Source organism: Leucoraja erinacea, chromosome 28, assembly GCF_028641065.1.
Source record: "Leucoraja erinacea ecotype New England chromosome 28, Leri_hhj_1, whole genome shotgun sequence".
In the NCBI taxonomy this organism is placed as follows: domain Eukaryota; kingdom Metazoa; phylum Chordata; class Chondrichthyes; order Rajiformes; family Rajidae; genus Leucoraja; species Leucoraja erinaceus.
In genome coordinates, this window is record NC_073404.1 from 29,694,926 (window position 1) to 29,711,505 (window position 16,580).

The window sequence follows — 16,580 nt, forward strand, 5'->3', positions numbered from 1 at the left end:
CTGAAGAAGGGTCTCGACCCGAAACGTCACCTATTCCTTCGCTCCGTAGATGCTGCCTCACCCGCTGGGTTTCTCCAGCATTTTTCTCAGATTCTTCTTAAATCTTTTCCCCTTCACCTCGAACCTATCTCCTCTGGTCCTCGATTCCCCTACTCTGGGCAAGAGACTATCGCTAAATAAATACTGTATCGCGATCCGAGAGTTCACGTGGTTCTCCTGGGATTCGGGCTTGGGTCCAGCGAAGGGCAACTGTGCAGATTCAGCGGAAATGAAAGGCCAACACGTTTTTTTTCTCACTTCACTGCCCTTTGATATTGGCTCTCGAGAAAGATTGCTTGCCCAACGCAAATATGCCTACCCGTAAAATAAAACACATCAGCGCACATTTCCACAGTATGTGATACAGAAAAACAGTCAACCACATAAATTGCACATCCATCTTTTGCTAATACAGTGCGTTCCATTCTGCTTGCCCGGCGAATCAGCAGATTAATTATTCCCCCGTTAATTGAGCCAGATTGAATTGTATCCATTAAAGCCTTAAACAGCTAATTGAGTATAATTAGTCTGCAAGTTAAAATATCTTGCAGCGTGTCCTGGGTGTGTGTGCATGTATTGCAGGATACATTTAGCACGCGATCGCACACAAGGTTAGCAGGCTGATGCAGTTGGAATTTTGTTGAATGTCCCCAGAAGTTGCATCTTCCATCTCCCCAACCAGAGTAGGGGAATCGAGGACCAGAGGACACAGGTTCAAGGTGAAGGGGAAAAGATTTAATAGCAATCTGAGGGGTAACTTTTTCACACGTGTGTGGAACGAGCTGCCAGAGGAGGTAGTTGAGGCTGGGACTATCCCAACGTTTAAGAAACAGTTAGACAGGTACATGGATAGGACAGGTTTGGAGGGATGTGGGCCAAGTGCAGCTTGGTGGGACTAGTGTAGATGGGACATGTTGGCCGGTGTGGGCAAGTTAATAATAATAATAATACATTTTATTTATGGGCGCCTTTCAAGAGTCTCAAGGACACCTTACAAATATTTAGCAGGTAGAGGAAAAACATGTAAGGGGAATGAAATAAATAGTAGAGACATGACTAGTACACAAAGTAAAGACAGAATTCAATACAAACACAATATGAGGCAATTAATGCACAGATGAAGAGGGAGGGGGACGTGGGGCTAAGGATAGGCAGAGGTGAAGAGATGGGTCTTGAGGCGGGACTGGAAGATGGTGAGGGACACGGAATTGCGGATCAGTTGGGGGAGGGAGTTCCAGAGCCTGGGAGCTGCCCTGGAGAAGGCTCTGTCCCCAAAACTGCGGAGGTTGGACTTGTGGATGGAGAGGAGACCGGCTGATGTGGATCTGAGGGACCGTGAGGGTTGGTAGGGGGAGAGGAGGTCGGGGGGGGGGGGGGGGGGGGGGATGGTGGAGGGCTTTTGTAGGTGAGGATCAAGATTTTGTAGGTGATCCGGTGGGAGATGGGAAGCCAGTGAAGGTTGTTTGAGGACTGGAGTGATGTGATGCCAGGATTTGGTGTGGGTGATGAGTCGGGCGGCTGCGTTCTGGACCAGTTGGAGTCGGTTGATGTAGGTGGAGCTGATGCCAAAGAGGGCCGAAGGACCTGTTTCCATGCTGTATCACTCTACGACTCTATCACAAAAGTATGTTCTAAATGGAGAGAGAATTCAGAAATCGGAGTTGCAAAGGGACTTGGGAATGCTGGTGCAGGATTCCCCAAAAAATTAATTTGCAACTCGAATCGGTAGTAAGGAAGGCAAATTCAATGCTAGCATTTACATCAAGAGGACTGGAATACAAAAACAGATGTAATGCTGGGGCTCTATAAGGCACTGGTCAGGCTGCATTTGGAGCATTGTGAGCAAATGTGGGCCCTATATCTGAGGAAGGATGTGCTGGGTCTGGAGAGGGTCCAGAGGAGGTTTACAAGAATGATTAGGAGATGGTGTATTTTCTATGGGTGCCCCTAACTTTGGGAAAAGCGGCTATTCCAAATGAAGGTGTGGTCAGGTACGCCTCGCAGATGGACTTTAGTTTTAGAGATACAGCGTGGAAACAGGCCCTTCGGTCCATCCTGTCTGTGCTGTCCACCGATCACCCCGTACGCTAGCACTATCCTACACACACTGGGGACAATTTACAATTTTTACCGAAGCCAATTAACCTACAAACCTGCACGTCTTTGGAGTGTGGGAGTACACCAGAGATCTCGGAGAAAATCCCAGAACCAGGGGTAAGCCATTTAGAAATGAGACGAGGAAACACTTTTTCACACAGAGAGTTGTGAGTCTGTGGAATTCTCTGCCTCAGAGGGCGGTGGAGGCCGGGTTCTCTGGATACTTTCAAGAGAGAGCTTGATGATGCTCTTAAAGATTGCGGAGTCAGGGGATATTGGGAGAAGGCAGGAACGGGGGCACTGATTGTGGATGATCAGCCGTGATCACATTGAATGGCGGTGCTGGCTCGAAGGGCCAAATGGCCTACTCCTACACCAATTGTCTATTGTCTATTAAAACCCATGCAGGTCACGGGGAGAACGTACAAACCACGTACAGACAAGCACCGGCAGTCAGGATCAAACCCGGGTCTCTGGCGCTGTGATGCAGCAACTCTACCGCTGCGCCACCGTGCAGCTAGAAGGGTCCCGACCCAAAACATCTCCTATCCACGTTCTCCAGAGAAGCTGCCTGACCCGCTGATCAGGCTTACTCCAGCACTTTGTGTCCTTTTTTACTAAACCAGCGTCTGCAGTTCCTTGTGTCTACGACATTTTAGCTGCTGAATCAGCAATAATCTTAGCTAACGGCCACAGTTGTTTGCAGACTGCCCATAAGGGGGAAGGACGTGTTATGAAACATTGCAGCTACACTTTCATGTTGCTTTGATGAATGTAAGTAAAATATAACTGGCGATGCAGGAAAAAGGAATCCAAGAAAATGCAGGGATGGGCCTATCTGTCGGGGGCTGGGGAATGCGCCAATTTTCAAGTCCCTCAGCGTTCAATGTCACGGCAAAATCAAAGACGAAATAATTCGGCGTGCCTCCGTATTCGCTGGGCGACACGGTGGCGCAGCAGTAGAGCGCCTCACAGCGCCAGAGACTCGGGTTCAATCCTGTCTACGGGTGCTGCCTGTACGGAGTTTGCACGTTCTCCCCGTGACCTCAAGATCTCCGGTTTCCTCCCACACCCCAAAGACGTGCAGGTTTGTAGGTTGATTGGCTTGGTATAAAAATGTTTAAAAAAGTAGTTCCTCATGTGTAAGTGCGCTGGTCGGCACGGACTCGGTGGGCCGAAGGGCCTGTTTCCGCGCTGAATCTCTGAAACTAAACTAAATTCAACTAAACTGAGTCCCACTGCAAATTGAAGGAGCAGCACCTCATATTTCACTTGGGTAGTTTACACCCCAGCGGTATGAACATTGACTCCTCCTATTTCAGGTAGTCCCTGCTTTCTCCCTCCTTCCCCTCCCCTTCCCTGCTCTCCCACAGCCCACTGTCTCCGCCTCGTCTTTTCTTCTTCCCGCCTCCCCCACCCCCACATCAGTCTGAAGAAGGGTCTCGACCTGAAACATCACCTATTCCTTCTCTCCATAGACACTGCCTCACCCGCTGAGTTTCTCCAGCATTTTGTGTCTACCTTCAACTAAACTGAAGAAGGGTCTCGACACGAAACGTCACCAATTCCTTCTCTCCAGAGATGCTGCCTGTTCCGCTGAGTTACTCCAGCATTTTATGTCTACCTTTGTTTTAAATTAACCTAAGCCTCTGTATACCTGAGAATTTGGATGAATTTTACTTGGGGAAAACCTCGTTGAATCTCACGTATTGTGAAGGAATCAAAGCAATTCTTTCACTGGCAGAACAGTACCATCAATCTACGATTACCAATGCAGACCATCCTCATATTAATCATTATGATTGGCACCCACAGCTGCGAATTTCATAATTATGTGTCAAATGTGTTTGCAAGAACCGTTCTTAAATTGGCTGTACCTAATGAAACAACAAAGGCAATTACTGACATGCTGACAAATTGCTGGGTCGACCTTTAAAGGTTGCAAAAAACTTTCTACCAATGAGGAATTGTTCTTGAATAAAACGTAAGGTCAAATCTGCAGGAACCGATGATCCATTATTGATGTTACAGCTACAAAGATCCCAGCTGTTAATTTAGGAAATGACCTGTTTTCCATGATGTGAAGACCTTGGTAACTGCACTAGAATTCTTGTGTAAACTTGACATTTAACATGAAGACTGACACAAAGTGCTGGAATAACTCAGGCAGTATCTCTGGAGAAATAGGATGGGTGATATCTCGGGTTGAGACCCATCTTCAGACAGAGTCAGGGGAGGGGGTAACTAGAGTTGTGAAGAGGAGCAGGACATCAGGACACAGCCCAGACTGTCACACAAACCAACCTCCCTTCCGTTGACTCCATCTACACCTCGCGCTGCCTCGGCAAGGCCAGCAGCATAATCAAGGACCAGTCTCAACCCGGCCACTCCCTCTTCTCCCCTCTCCCATCGGAAAAAGGTACAGAAGTGTGAAAACGCACACCTCCAGATTCAGGGACAGTTTCTTCCCAGCAATTATCAGGCAACTGAACCATCCCACCACAACCAGAGAGCAGCGCTGAACTACTATCTCCCTCATTGGTGACCCTCGGACGATCCTTGATCGGACTTTGCTGGCTTTACCTTGCACTAAACGTTATTCCCTTATCATGTATCTGTTCACAGTAAATGGCTCGATTATAATCATGTATTGTCTTTCCGCTGACTGGTTAGCACGTAACAAAAGCTTTTCATTGTACCTCGGGAATAAGCTAAACTGAACTGAAAGGAAATCACAGCCGGCACAAATGACCAAAAAAGGTGGAGCCCACAATGGTCCATTGTTGGCAGTGGAAAAGGTGATAACGAAAGGATAAAAACAGGGAAACTAAAGGGCCTGTCCCACTTGGCGATTTTTTTCGGCAACTGCCGGCGTCATATCAGGGTCGACAAAAGATTTTGAACGTTTCAAAATCCAGCGACGACAAAAAAATGTTGCGACACTTGAAAAAACGGCGCGCATCAATACGCCGTCACGGCGCAAATTTTTCGGTGACCTGATACATCAGTCAATGATGCCGGCAGTCGCCGAAAAAAACACCAAGTGAGACAGGCCCTTAACAAGATGACTAGGGTGGGGGAGGGGCGGAGGGACAGGGGAAATTAGAGAAATTTGTTCTTAATTCTGCTCCAATGCCTTATGAACTTTAGAAATTTGGGCCAACTGCTGCATTTACATCCATCTGATTTTTATTTCAGTTACTTATTATGAGCGGTTCAATGAAAGAAAACTTAAAGTCAATGAAAGAACATGGAGTAGAATCGATGGGCCGAATGGCCTACCTCTGCTCCTATGACGAATGAACTTATAGCAGGAGTGAGATGAGAGCGTGGGCATGGTGGTGTGGGTCTCTGGTGATGCTGGTTGCTGTTTTGAGGCAGCGACACCTCGAGATCCCTTATTTAAGAAGGAACTGCAGATGCTGGAAAATCGAAGGTAGACAAAAATGCTGGAGAAACTCAGCGGGTGCAGCAGCATCTATGGAGCGAAGGAAATAGGCAACATTTCGGGCCGAAACCCTTCTTCCTGTAGATCCCTTCGATGGTCAATGTTGGACAACATGAGATGGCTCACCTTCAAAATGAATGACAAAACCTTGTTGGTACCCAAACACGTTGCTGGCCGGATCCGATTGGAACTGGATGGTGGCGTCTGCCATGGTGGTGTAGAGCTTGAAGGGATGGTGGTTTCCCGAGTATTGACCCAATATTCTGGCCGTCAGGTCATCCCCATCGAAAAACGTCAGCACGTCATTCTTTCCCAGTGTTAACCTGTAAAAGTCACGGTGTCATCAATCCCCACTTGTAGCTAACAGTGTATCAAATGTACAAAGGTTCCAGGGGGCAGGATAGGCTTAGAGATGGGACTAGTGTAGCTGGGGCATGTGTGTAGTTTGCACATTCTCCCCGTCTGTGTGTGTGGAGTTTGCACGTTCTCCCCGTGACCTGCGTGGGTTTCCTCCGGGTGCTCCGGTTTCCTCCCACACTCCAAAGACGTACAGCGTTGTAGGCTAAACTGGCCTCGGTAAAATTGTACATTGTCCCGAGTATTAGTGCTAGTGTGCAGGGATCGCTGGTCGGCGCGGACTCGGTGGGCTGAAGGGCCTGACTCCGCGCTGTATCTCTAAACTAAACTAATCAAGAGGTCTTATTATCTTACTGAAACATATACGATTATTAAGGATTTGGATACGCTAGAGGCAGGAAACATGTGCCCGATGAAAAAGGAATCGGGGGATATGGGGAAAAAGTCGGAAAAGGGTACTGATTCTGGATGATCAGCCATGATCATATTGAATGGTGGTGCTGGCTCAAAGGGCCGAATGGCCTACTCCTGCACCTATTGTCCATGTTTCTATGTAGAAGGCCGTGGAGGCCAAGCCAGTGGATATATTGAAGGCAGAGATAGATAGATTCTTGATTGGTACGGGTGTCAGGGGTTACGGGGAGAAGGCAGGAGAATTGGGATTGGGAGGGAGAGATAGATCAGCCATGATTGAATGGCGGAGCGGACTCGATGGGCCGAATGGCTTAGTTCTGCTCCTATAATTATGACCTTATCACTGCAAGCTTTCAGTGGACGAGGCAAAGCAGTTCAGCTTAGTTTATTGTCACGTGTACCGAGGTGCAGTGAAAAGCTTTTGTTGCGTGCTATCTAGTCGGTGGAAAGGCAATACATGATTACAAAAATGAGCCATTTACAGAGTGCACTGAAGCATGCACTGTGCAGCGCCTCTTCTGCCAGTGATCTTAATATTGATTCATGTAGCAGGGAGTGCCTCGGTGCTGTTTGTTATTATTAAGGTCATGCTTGGCTTCATCACAGGGAGGTATCGTTTCAACCGGGAAGATGCAACTGTTGGTAAATGGGAGCTGACACGTTGCCTCCCTGCCCTGTCCTGCCGTAGCCCGCCATCAGAGGGCGGAGGTGGGCAGCATCAGCTACTCACCCCCAGGCAGCTGAGACACTGTGTTTAAGAGGGAACAGATGCTGGAGTCGAAGGTTACAAGAAAAGCTGGAAAAAACTCAGCAGATGCTGCAGCATCTATGGAGCGAAGGAAATAGGCAACAAAACCCTTCTTCAGACTGGAGAAGGAACTGCAGATGCTGGAAGATCGAAGGCACACAAAATTGCTGGAGAAACTCAGCGGGTGCAGCAGCATCTATGGAGCGAAGGAAATAGGCAACGTTTCGGGACGAAACCCAAAAGGAAATAGGCAACGTTTCGGGACGAAACCCTTCTGGGTTTCGTCCCGAAACGTTACCTATTTCCTTCGCTCCATAGATGCTGCTGCACCCGCTGAGTTTCTCCAGCAATTTTGTGTAGCTGAGACACTGTCTTGGGGCCAGAGTCATCTATTCTACATCAATTCTGCAACAACGTGCAGGGAGGAACTGCAGACGCCGTTCGGTTTAAACCGAAGATAGACAACAAGTGCTGGAGTAACTCAGCGGGACAGGCAGCATCTCTAGAGTGAAGGAACCAGTGACGTTTCGGGTCAAGACCCTTCTTTAAGATCTTATAGAAACGTACAGAATTCTTAAGGGGTTGGACAGGCTAGATGCAGGAAGATTGTTCCCGATGTTGGGGAAGTCCAGGACAAGGGGGTCACAGTTTAAGGATAAGGGGGAAATCTTTTAGGACCGAGATGAGCAAAAACATTTTTTTCACACAGAGAGTGGTGAATCTGTGGAATTCTCTGCCACAGAAGGTAGTTGAGGCCACAGTTCATTGGCTATATTTAAGAGGGAGTTAGATGTGGCCCTTGTGGCTAAAGGGATCAGGGGGTATGGAGAGAAGGCAGGTACAGGATACTGAGTTGGATGATCAGCCATGATCATATTGAATGGCGGTGCAGGCTCGAAGGGCCGAATGGCCTCTAGTCCTGCACCTATTGTTTCTATGTTTCACACGTTCATATGTTCTCGGAGCAGAATTAGGCCATTCGGCCCATCAAGTCTACTCCGTCATTCAATCATGGCTGATCTATCTCTCCCTCCTAACCCCATTCTCCTGCCTTCTCCCCATAACCTCTGACTCCCGTACTGATCAAGAATCTGTCAATCTCCGCCTAAAAACACCCACTGACTTGGCCTCCGCAGCCGTCTGCGGTAAAGATTTCCACAGATTCACCACCCTCTGGCTAAAGTAATTCCTCCACATCTCCTTTCTCAATGTGCATCCTTTTATTCTGAGGCTGCGCCCTCTGGTCCTAGACTCTCCCACTAGTGGGAACATCCTCTCCACATCCACTCTATCCAGGCCTTTCACTATTCAGTAAGTTTCAATGAGGTCCCCCCTCATCCTTCTAAACTCCAGCGAGTAGAGGCCCAGCTCCGTCAAACGCTCATCGTACGTTAAGCCAATCATCCCTGGGATCATTCTCGTAAACCTCCCCTGGGCCCTCTCCATGTCCAGCACATCCTTCCTCAGGCATGGGGCGCCCAAAACTGCTCGCAATACTCCAAATACTGCGATAATGAGTCACAGACTGATACAGTGTGGAAACAGGCCCTTCAGCCCAACTTGCCCACACCGACCAACACGTCCCATCTACACTAGTCTCACCTGCCCCGTGCTTGGCTCATATCCCCCTGAACCTGTCCTATCCATGAACATGTCCTAAACGTCGGGATAGTCCCGGCCTCAACTACCTCCTCCAGCAACTTGTTCCATACACCCACCACCCTCCCCATAAAAAAGTTGCCTCTCAGATTCCTATTAAATCTTTCCCCCTCACCTTTAGAAACATAGAAACCTAGAAATTAGGTGCAGGAGTAGGCCATTCGGCCCTTCGAGCCTGCACCGCCATTCAATATGATCATGGCTGATCACCCAACTCAGTATCCCGTACCTGCCTTCTCTCCATACCCCCTGATCCCCTTAGCCACAAGGGCCACATCTAACTCCCTCTTAAATATAGCCAATGAACTGGCCTCAACTACCCTCTGTGGCAGAGAGTTCCAGAGATTCACCACTCTCTGTGTGAAAAAAGGTTCTTCTCATCTCGGTTTTAACCTGTAGCCTCTGGTTCTAGATTCCCCGACTCCAGATAAAAGTCTCTGTGCATTCACCCAATCTATTCCTCTATTGATTTCTATAAAATCACTTCCCTCTTCCTCCTGTGCTCCAAGGAACAAAGTCATAGCCTGCGACTCAGACCCTCTATTCCAGGCAGGTGGTACTAGTGTGCAGGAAGGAACTACAGATGCTGGTTTAAACTGAAGATAAGACACAAAATGCTGGAGTAACTCAGCGGGTCAGGCAGCTTCTCTGGAAAGAAGGAATAGGTGAAGTTTTGGGCTGAGACCCTTCTTCAGACTGAGAGCTCAGTCAGCTCTCTTCAACTCAGTATGAAGATGTCTCGACCCAAAACGTCACCCACCTTTCTACAGAGATGCTGCCTGTCCAGCGGAGTTACTCCAGCTTTTTGTGTCTATCTTCAGTTTAAACCAGCATCTGTAGTTCCTTCCTGCACACTAGACCCACCTGCCTGGACTAGAAGGTCTGAGTTACTCCAGCTTTTTGTGTCTATCTTAACCATATAACCATATAACAATTACAGCACGGAAACAGGCCATCTCGGCCCTTCTAGTCCGTGCCGAACACTTCCTCTCACCTAGTCCCATCTACCTGCACTCAGACCATAACCCTCCATTCCTTTCCCGTCCATATAACTATCAAATTTATTTTTAAATGATAAAATCGAACCTGCCTCCACCACTTCCACTGGAAGCTCATTCCACACAGCTACCGCTCTCTGAGTAAAGAAGTTCCCCCTCATGTTACCCCTAAACTTCTGTCCCTTAATTCTCAAGCTGAGAATTAAGGTGGGATGGGACATGTTGGTGAATGCGGACTCGGTGGGCCGAAGGGCCAGTGCTTATGCTGTATCTCTCTAGTCCTAAGTCTATGACTATGAGACTATGGGCCATTTTGACAGAGAAAACTGTGGTCACTCATTGACTACCAGGAGTGACAGGGGAACTGCTTTAATTAGCCTCACTACCTGCACTGGAGAGATACATCAATCTTCAGCGATTACTGCTCACTGGTTTCAATTTGTGGTCACTCTGGAGCAAGCCCACGCAGTCCAGTCCAGTACTGACCTGTGTTTCATGATGAAGTAAAATAAATGAGCAAGGCTACTGTTTACATTTAATTAAAAATGAAGTGGGACCCTGATTAGTGGTTGAATTCTTCAATAACCGAGTGAATGGGAATACTGCAATGGAGGTCAATTCTTTGATTAGTTATTGATCTGCCAATTCTACAGCCCATTAAAAAATAACATGTTATTATAGGACCGAGATATCAGTCTTTCTGTAGAACGCTTCTACAGAAATTCTAGCTTTAATGGGTTCAATATCTGACGGGTAGTTGAATGAAAGGTGGACACAAAAAGCTGGAGTAACTCAGCGGGCGGGACAGGCAGCATCTCTGGAGAGAAGGGATGAGACCATCTTCAGACTGACGTCAGGGGAGGGGGCGGGACAGAGATAGAATGTAGTCGGAGACAGTAAAGGGCCCGTCCCACTTTCACGACCTAATTATAGACAATAGACAATAGGTGCAGGAGTAGAGCCATTCGGCCCTTTGGGCCAGCACCGCCATTTAATATGATCATGGCTGAATGGTATGTTGGCTTTCATTGCAAAAGGATTTGAGTATAGGAGCAGGGAGGTTCTACTGCAGTTGTACAGGGTCTTGGTGAGACCACACCTGGAGTATTGCGTACAGTTTTGGTCTCCAAATCTGAGGAAGGACATTATTGCCATAGAGGGAGTGCAGAGACGGTTCACCAGACTGATTCCTGGGATGGCAGTGTCTTATGAAGAAAGACTGGATAGACTTGGTTTATACTCTCTAGAATTTAGGAGATTGAGAGGGGATCTTATAGAAACTTACAAAATTCTTAAGGGGTTGGACAGGCTAGATGCAGGAAGATTGTTCCCGATGTTAGGGAAGTCCAGGACAAGGGGTCACAGCTTAAGGATAAGGGGGAAATCCTTTAAAACCGAGATGAGAAGAACTTTTTTCACACAGAGAGTGGTGAATCTCTGGAACTCTCTGCCACAGTGGGTAGTTGAGGCCAGTTCATTGGCTATATTTAAGAGGGAGTTAGATGTGGCCCTTGTGGCTAAGGGAATCAGGGGGTATGGAGAGAAGGCAGGTACGGGATACTGAGTTGGATGATCAGCCATGATCATATTTAATGGCGGTGCAGGCTCGAAGGGCCGAATGGCCTACTCCTGCACCTAATTTCTATGTTTCTATGTTTCTATCATCCCCAATCAGTACCCCGTTCCTGCCTTCTCCCCATATCCCCTGACTCCGCTATCTTTAAGAGCCCTATCTAGCTCTCTCTTGAAAGCATCCAGAGAACCGGCCTCCACCTCCCTCTGAGGCAGAGAATTCCACAGACTCACCACTCTGTGTGAAAAAGTGTTTCCTCATCTCCGTTCACGACCTTTTTTACGCGTGGACATTTTTCATCAGGCTAGAAAAACGCCCCCGACACACTTGATGCCACGAGTACCTACGACTAACATCACGGCCTGCTACGACCTACCTACGACCTACCTACGACCTCCTACGATCTCGTGACGACCATGCTGCGAGTATGAGTCAAGGGCAAACTCGGCAGAGGTTGTGAATTAGGTCATGAAAGTGGGACAGGCCCTTTAAGGACCTAATTCACTTTCACGACCTCTGCCGAGACTGGTGGGAGAACTGGGAAGGGGGAGGGGACGGAGAGAGAGGGAAAGCAAGGGCTACTTGAAGTACTAGAATGACGTATTCAAGAGAGAGTTAGATATAGATCTATGGGTGCTGTCTGTACAGAGTTTGCACGTTCCCCCCGTGACCTGCGTGGGTTTTCTCCGGGCGCTCCGGTTTTGTCCCTAGTGCGTGTCGGACAGTGTTAGTGTGCGGGGATCGCTGGTCGGCGCGGACTCGGTGTATTACCGCGCTGTATCTCTGAACTAAACTAAACTAAACTAATCTTACGAATTTCTAAGTCCTGGATTTATAACTGTCAAAGATGTGACAAGGGCTGAGATTCCTTCCAGCTTGATTGATGCAGCAATCGACGACACTTCACTCACTAACGCAGACAGAATCAATTTCCGCAAGTACCCAATATTATTTTCATGACACAAAAACGGCTGAGTGATCAGATATAACTGTGAGCTGCACCATTTAAACGAGGTGTTATAAGCCTTTATTTTTTTTTCCCGTGGGATTTTTGCGACTGTTTTAAAGTGGTCCGATTTAAATAACGTCTTTAGCTGGTGAAGAAAGGAGAGCAAAGTGGTATTTCACTCACAGTAACGTCAAACATAATTGATTTGTTTGATGTCAAGCCGGTTCTGCGGGGCATGTGAGCAGCCGTGTTATTTAATTCAATCACAGGATATACCTGGGCGCTAGCCCACCCTCTGGGAATTGAAGCCACACAGGGAGCTGAAGTTACTCAGCGGGTCAGGCAGCATCTCTAGAGAATGTGTCGGTATGATGGCGCAGCGATAGAGTCGCTGCCTCACAGCGCCAGAGACCCCGGTCTCATCCCGACTACGGGTGCTGTCTAACTTTAATGGATTCAATATCTGACTGGTAGTTGAATGAAAGGTAGACACAAAATCTTTGATTAGAAATTGATCTGCGGAGTTTGTACGTTCTCTCCCCGTGACCTGCGTGGGTTTTCTCCGGGATCTCTGGTTTCCTCTCACGCTCCAAAGGCGTACAGGTTTGTAGGTTAATTTACTTGGGTATAAGAGTAAATTGCCCCCTAGTTTGTGTGGGATAGTGCTGGTATGCAGGGATCATTGGTCGGTGCGGACTCGGTGGGCTGAAGGGCCTGTTTCCGCGCTGTATCTCGAAAGAGTTACTCCAGCACTTTGTGTCTATCTGTGGAACTGGTTAACTTTCAAGAGAGAGTTAGAATTAGCTCTTGGGGCTAACGGAATCAAGGGATATGGGGAGAAAGCGGGAACGGGGTACTGATTGGAGATGATCAGCCATGATCATATTGAATGGTGGTGCTGGCTCGAAGGGCCGAATGGCCTACTGCTGCACCTATTTTCAATGTTTCTATGCAAATTGGGTACAATGTTGAACTGGCTAAGTGCCAACACAGTTTTGGTTTATTTAATCAGACTCTATGCGTATGCCATTGTCATTTCTAATTACCATGACTTCACCGGGCCAATCATAAGTGATAGGAGTAGAATAAGGCCATTCGGCCCATCAAGTCTACTCCGCCATTCAATCACGGCTGATCTATCTCTCCCTCCTAACCCCATTCTCCTGCCTTCTCCCCATAACCCCTGACACCCGTTCTAATCAAGAATCTGTCTATCTCTGCCTTAAAAACATCCACTGAATAATCTCCTCTCCTGAGCGAAAGAAATATTACTCGACACTTTTATCTTTGTGAGGGATGTTGGGAAATATCATCTATTTTCTTGTGGCCTTTTTATCTGGAATCCTGAAGCAGGTTTAATAACACGTTAAAATCTGCTCACAGTCCAATAATCTTCAGAGGGGAGCAGTCGGGACAAACATTGAAATGAAATATTTTTGTATTGATGATATATCAAACATAACACATTTACGAACTAATATTTGGCCAGACTATATCACAGGTATCTACAGTAAAATGGAGTTAGATAGTCATAGAAACACACAGCATAGAAGCAGGCCCTTCGGCCCATCTAGTTCATGCCGACCAAGATGTCCCACCTAAACTATGTGTCTGCATTTGACCCATATCCCTCCAAACCATGTACCTGTCCAAGTGTCTCTTAAATGCTGTTATAGTAACTCAGTGCGTCAAGCAGCATCTCTGGAGAACATTGGATAGACACAAAGTGCTGGAGTAACTCAGCGGGTCAGGCAGCATCTCTGGAGAATATTGGATATGCGATGTTTCTTGTCAGGACATTGGGATTGATCAGGTTGGAGTCGATCCATATCATAAGATTATTGAGGGTTTGGACACGCTGGAGGCAGGAAACATGTTCCCCATGTTGGGGGAGTCCAGAACCAGGGGCCACACAGTTTAAGAATAAGGAGTAAGCCATTTAGAACGGAGACTAGGAAACACTTTTTCTCACAGGGAGCTGTGAGTCTGTGGAATTCTCTGCCTCAGAGGGAGCCAGATAGGCCTCTTAAAGATAGCGGAGTCAGGGGATATGGGAAGAAGGCAGGAACGGGGCACTGATTGGGGATGATCAGCCATGATCACATTGAATGGCGGTGCTGGCTCGAAGGGCCGAATGGCCTCTACTCCTGCACCTATTGTCTGTTGTTAAACTAACCTGCGGTTGTACCGTGCAATTAATGTAAGACCAGAATTGATTTGATTGAAATAACTCACAATGCAAATTACCAGTTCACCATGTTATAATTGTCAGGATGTTTTCTTGCAAAAGCAATGGAATATTAATCAAGTTTAGATGCCCAAGCGGAACACTATTTATTATAAGTGCGTTTGGTGACACACTTTCCATCACTCACTAATAATGTAAATGGCCTGGTTCTAATTAAAATACAAAGCAAATTGGCTGCATAAATAATCTATCACAGTTGAAACATTTCTGCACTCACCTGTGGCTGTCTGATGACACAATAATTATATGACTACTTTGCAAAACCGGTGATACTTAAACTATTGCTTTCTCCGAAATGTTGATGAATCTGTGATAGACACAAAGTACTGGAGTAACTCCGCGGGTCAGGCAGCGTCTCTGGAGAGAAGGAATGGGTGACGCTTCTGAAGAAGGGCCTCGACCCGAAACATCGCCCGTTCCTTCTCTCCAGAGATGCTGCCTGTCCCGCTGAGTTACTCCAGCATTTTGTGTCTATCCTCGGTTTAAACCAGCACCTGCACACAAACACTATCCTACACACACACTAGAGACAATATACAATTTTCACTGAAGCCAATTCGCCTACAAACCTGCACGTCTTTGGGGTAAAGGGGGGTAACCGGAGCACCCGGACAAACCCACGCAGGTCACGGGGAGAACGTACAAACTCCGTACAGACAGTGCCTGTGGTCAGGATCGAACCCGGGTGTTGGACGCTGTGAGGCAGCAACTCTACCGCTGCGCCACCCTGCTGCCTATTCTCGGTTCACTGTTGGTTCAAAGCAAGACTCCTAGTTCCGAGCTCCCACGCTGAGAATTGTGAAGTTTCCTAATTTGCTGGGACTTCAATTATTTGCAATCCAATTGTAGTCGGGATTCTTATCAGTCGCGGCTCAGATATCGGCACCGATCTCCTGCCGCCCGACATAAATCACACTGACTGCACGGGAAAGATTAATGGAAGCAACACACGCCTGGAAATACAAATAGGAATTTCATAGCAATGAGGAGAGAGGGGGAAAGTTTAAAGGAGATGTGCGGGGCAAGTCTTTTACACAGAGAGTGGTGGGGAGCGAGAATGCATCGCCAGGGGGGTGGTGTGAGTTAGTTCAGGGCCCTGTCCAACTTGCCGATTTTTTCAGCGACTGTCGGCCTCATATCAGTGTCGCCAAAAGATTTTGAACATTTTCAAAATCCAGCGGCGACAAAAAAAAATGTCGCGACACTTGAAAAAACAGCCGCACGTCAATACGTCATCGAGCCGCGTCACGCCGCGTATTTTTCGGTGACCTGATGCGCCAGTCAATGATGCCGGCAGTCGCTGAAAAAATCACCGAGTGGGACAGGCCCTCTAGAAATTCAGCGCGTAAACAGGCCCTTCGGCCCACCGAGTCCGTGCCGTCCAGTGGTCCCCGCACATTAACACTGCCCGACGCACACCAGGCCAATGAACCTACAAACCTGTACGCCTTTGGAGTGTGGGAGTAAACCGAAGATCTCGGGAAGAAAACCCACGCAGGTCACGGGGAGAACGTACAAACTCCACACAGACAGCACCCGTAGTCGGGATCGAACCCGGGACTCTGGTTCTGTGAGGCAGTGACTCCCAGCGTGCCGCCCTTTCTTGCTACTCTGTTGGTTAAAAGCAAGACTCCCTTCATGGTGGTGGGGGCAGATGCAACAGTGGTTTTGAGGGGCTTTTAGCCAGGCACATGGAAGTGATCGCAGGGATCATGTAGATAGACTTGGTTTATACTCTCTAGAATTTAGGAGATTAAGGGGGGATCTTATAGAAACTTAAAAAATTCTTAAGGGGTTGGACAGGCTAGATGCAGGAAGATTGTTCCCGATGTTGGGGAAGTCCAGGACAAGGGGTCACAGCTTAAGGATAAGGGGGAAATCCTTTAAAACCGAGATGAGAAGAACTTTTTTCACACAGAGAGTGGTGAATCTCTGGAACTCTCTGCCACAGAGGGTAGTCGAGGCCAGTTCATTGGCTATATTTAAGAGCGAGTTAGATGTGGCCCTTGTGGCTAAGGGGATCAGGGGGTATGGAGAGAAGGCAGGTACG

The 16,580-nt window shown here is 47.7% G+C and overlaps 1 protein-coding gene across 1 annotated transcript in view; it reads right to left on the reverse strand.

The window, feature by feature from the left end:
- The window catches only part of LOC129710855 (seizure protein 6 homolog), a 381,323-nt gene that overhangs the window by 15,440 nt on the left and 349,303 nt on the right, over positions 1-16,580 (reverse strand). Inside the window, exon 10 of the mRNA XM_055658139.1 lies at positions 5,711-5,907. Coding sequence (XP_055514114.1) covers positions 5,711-5,907 — 197 coding nt within the window. The remainder of the gene's footprint in view (positions 1-5,710; positions 5,908-16,580) is intronic.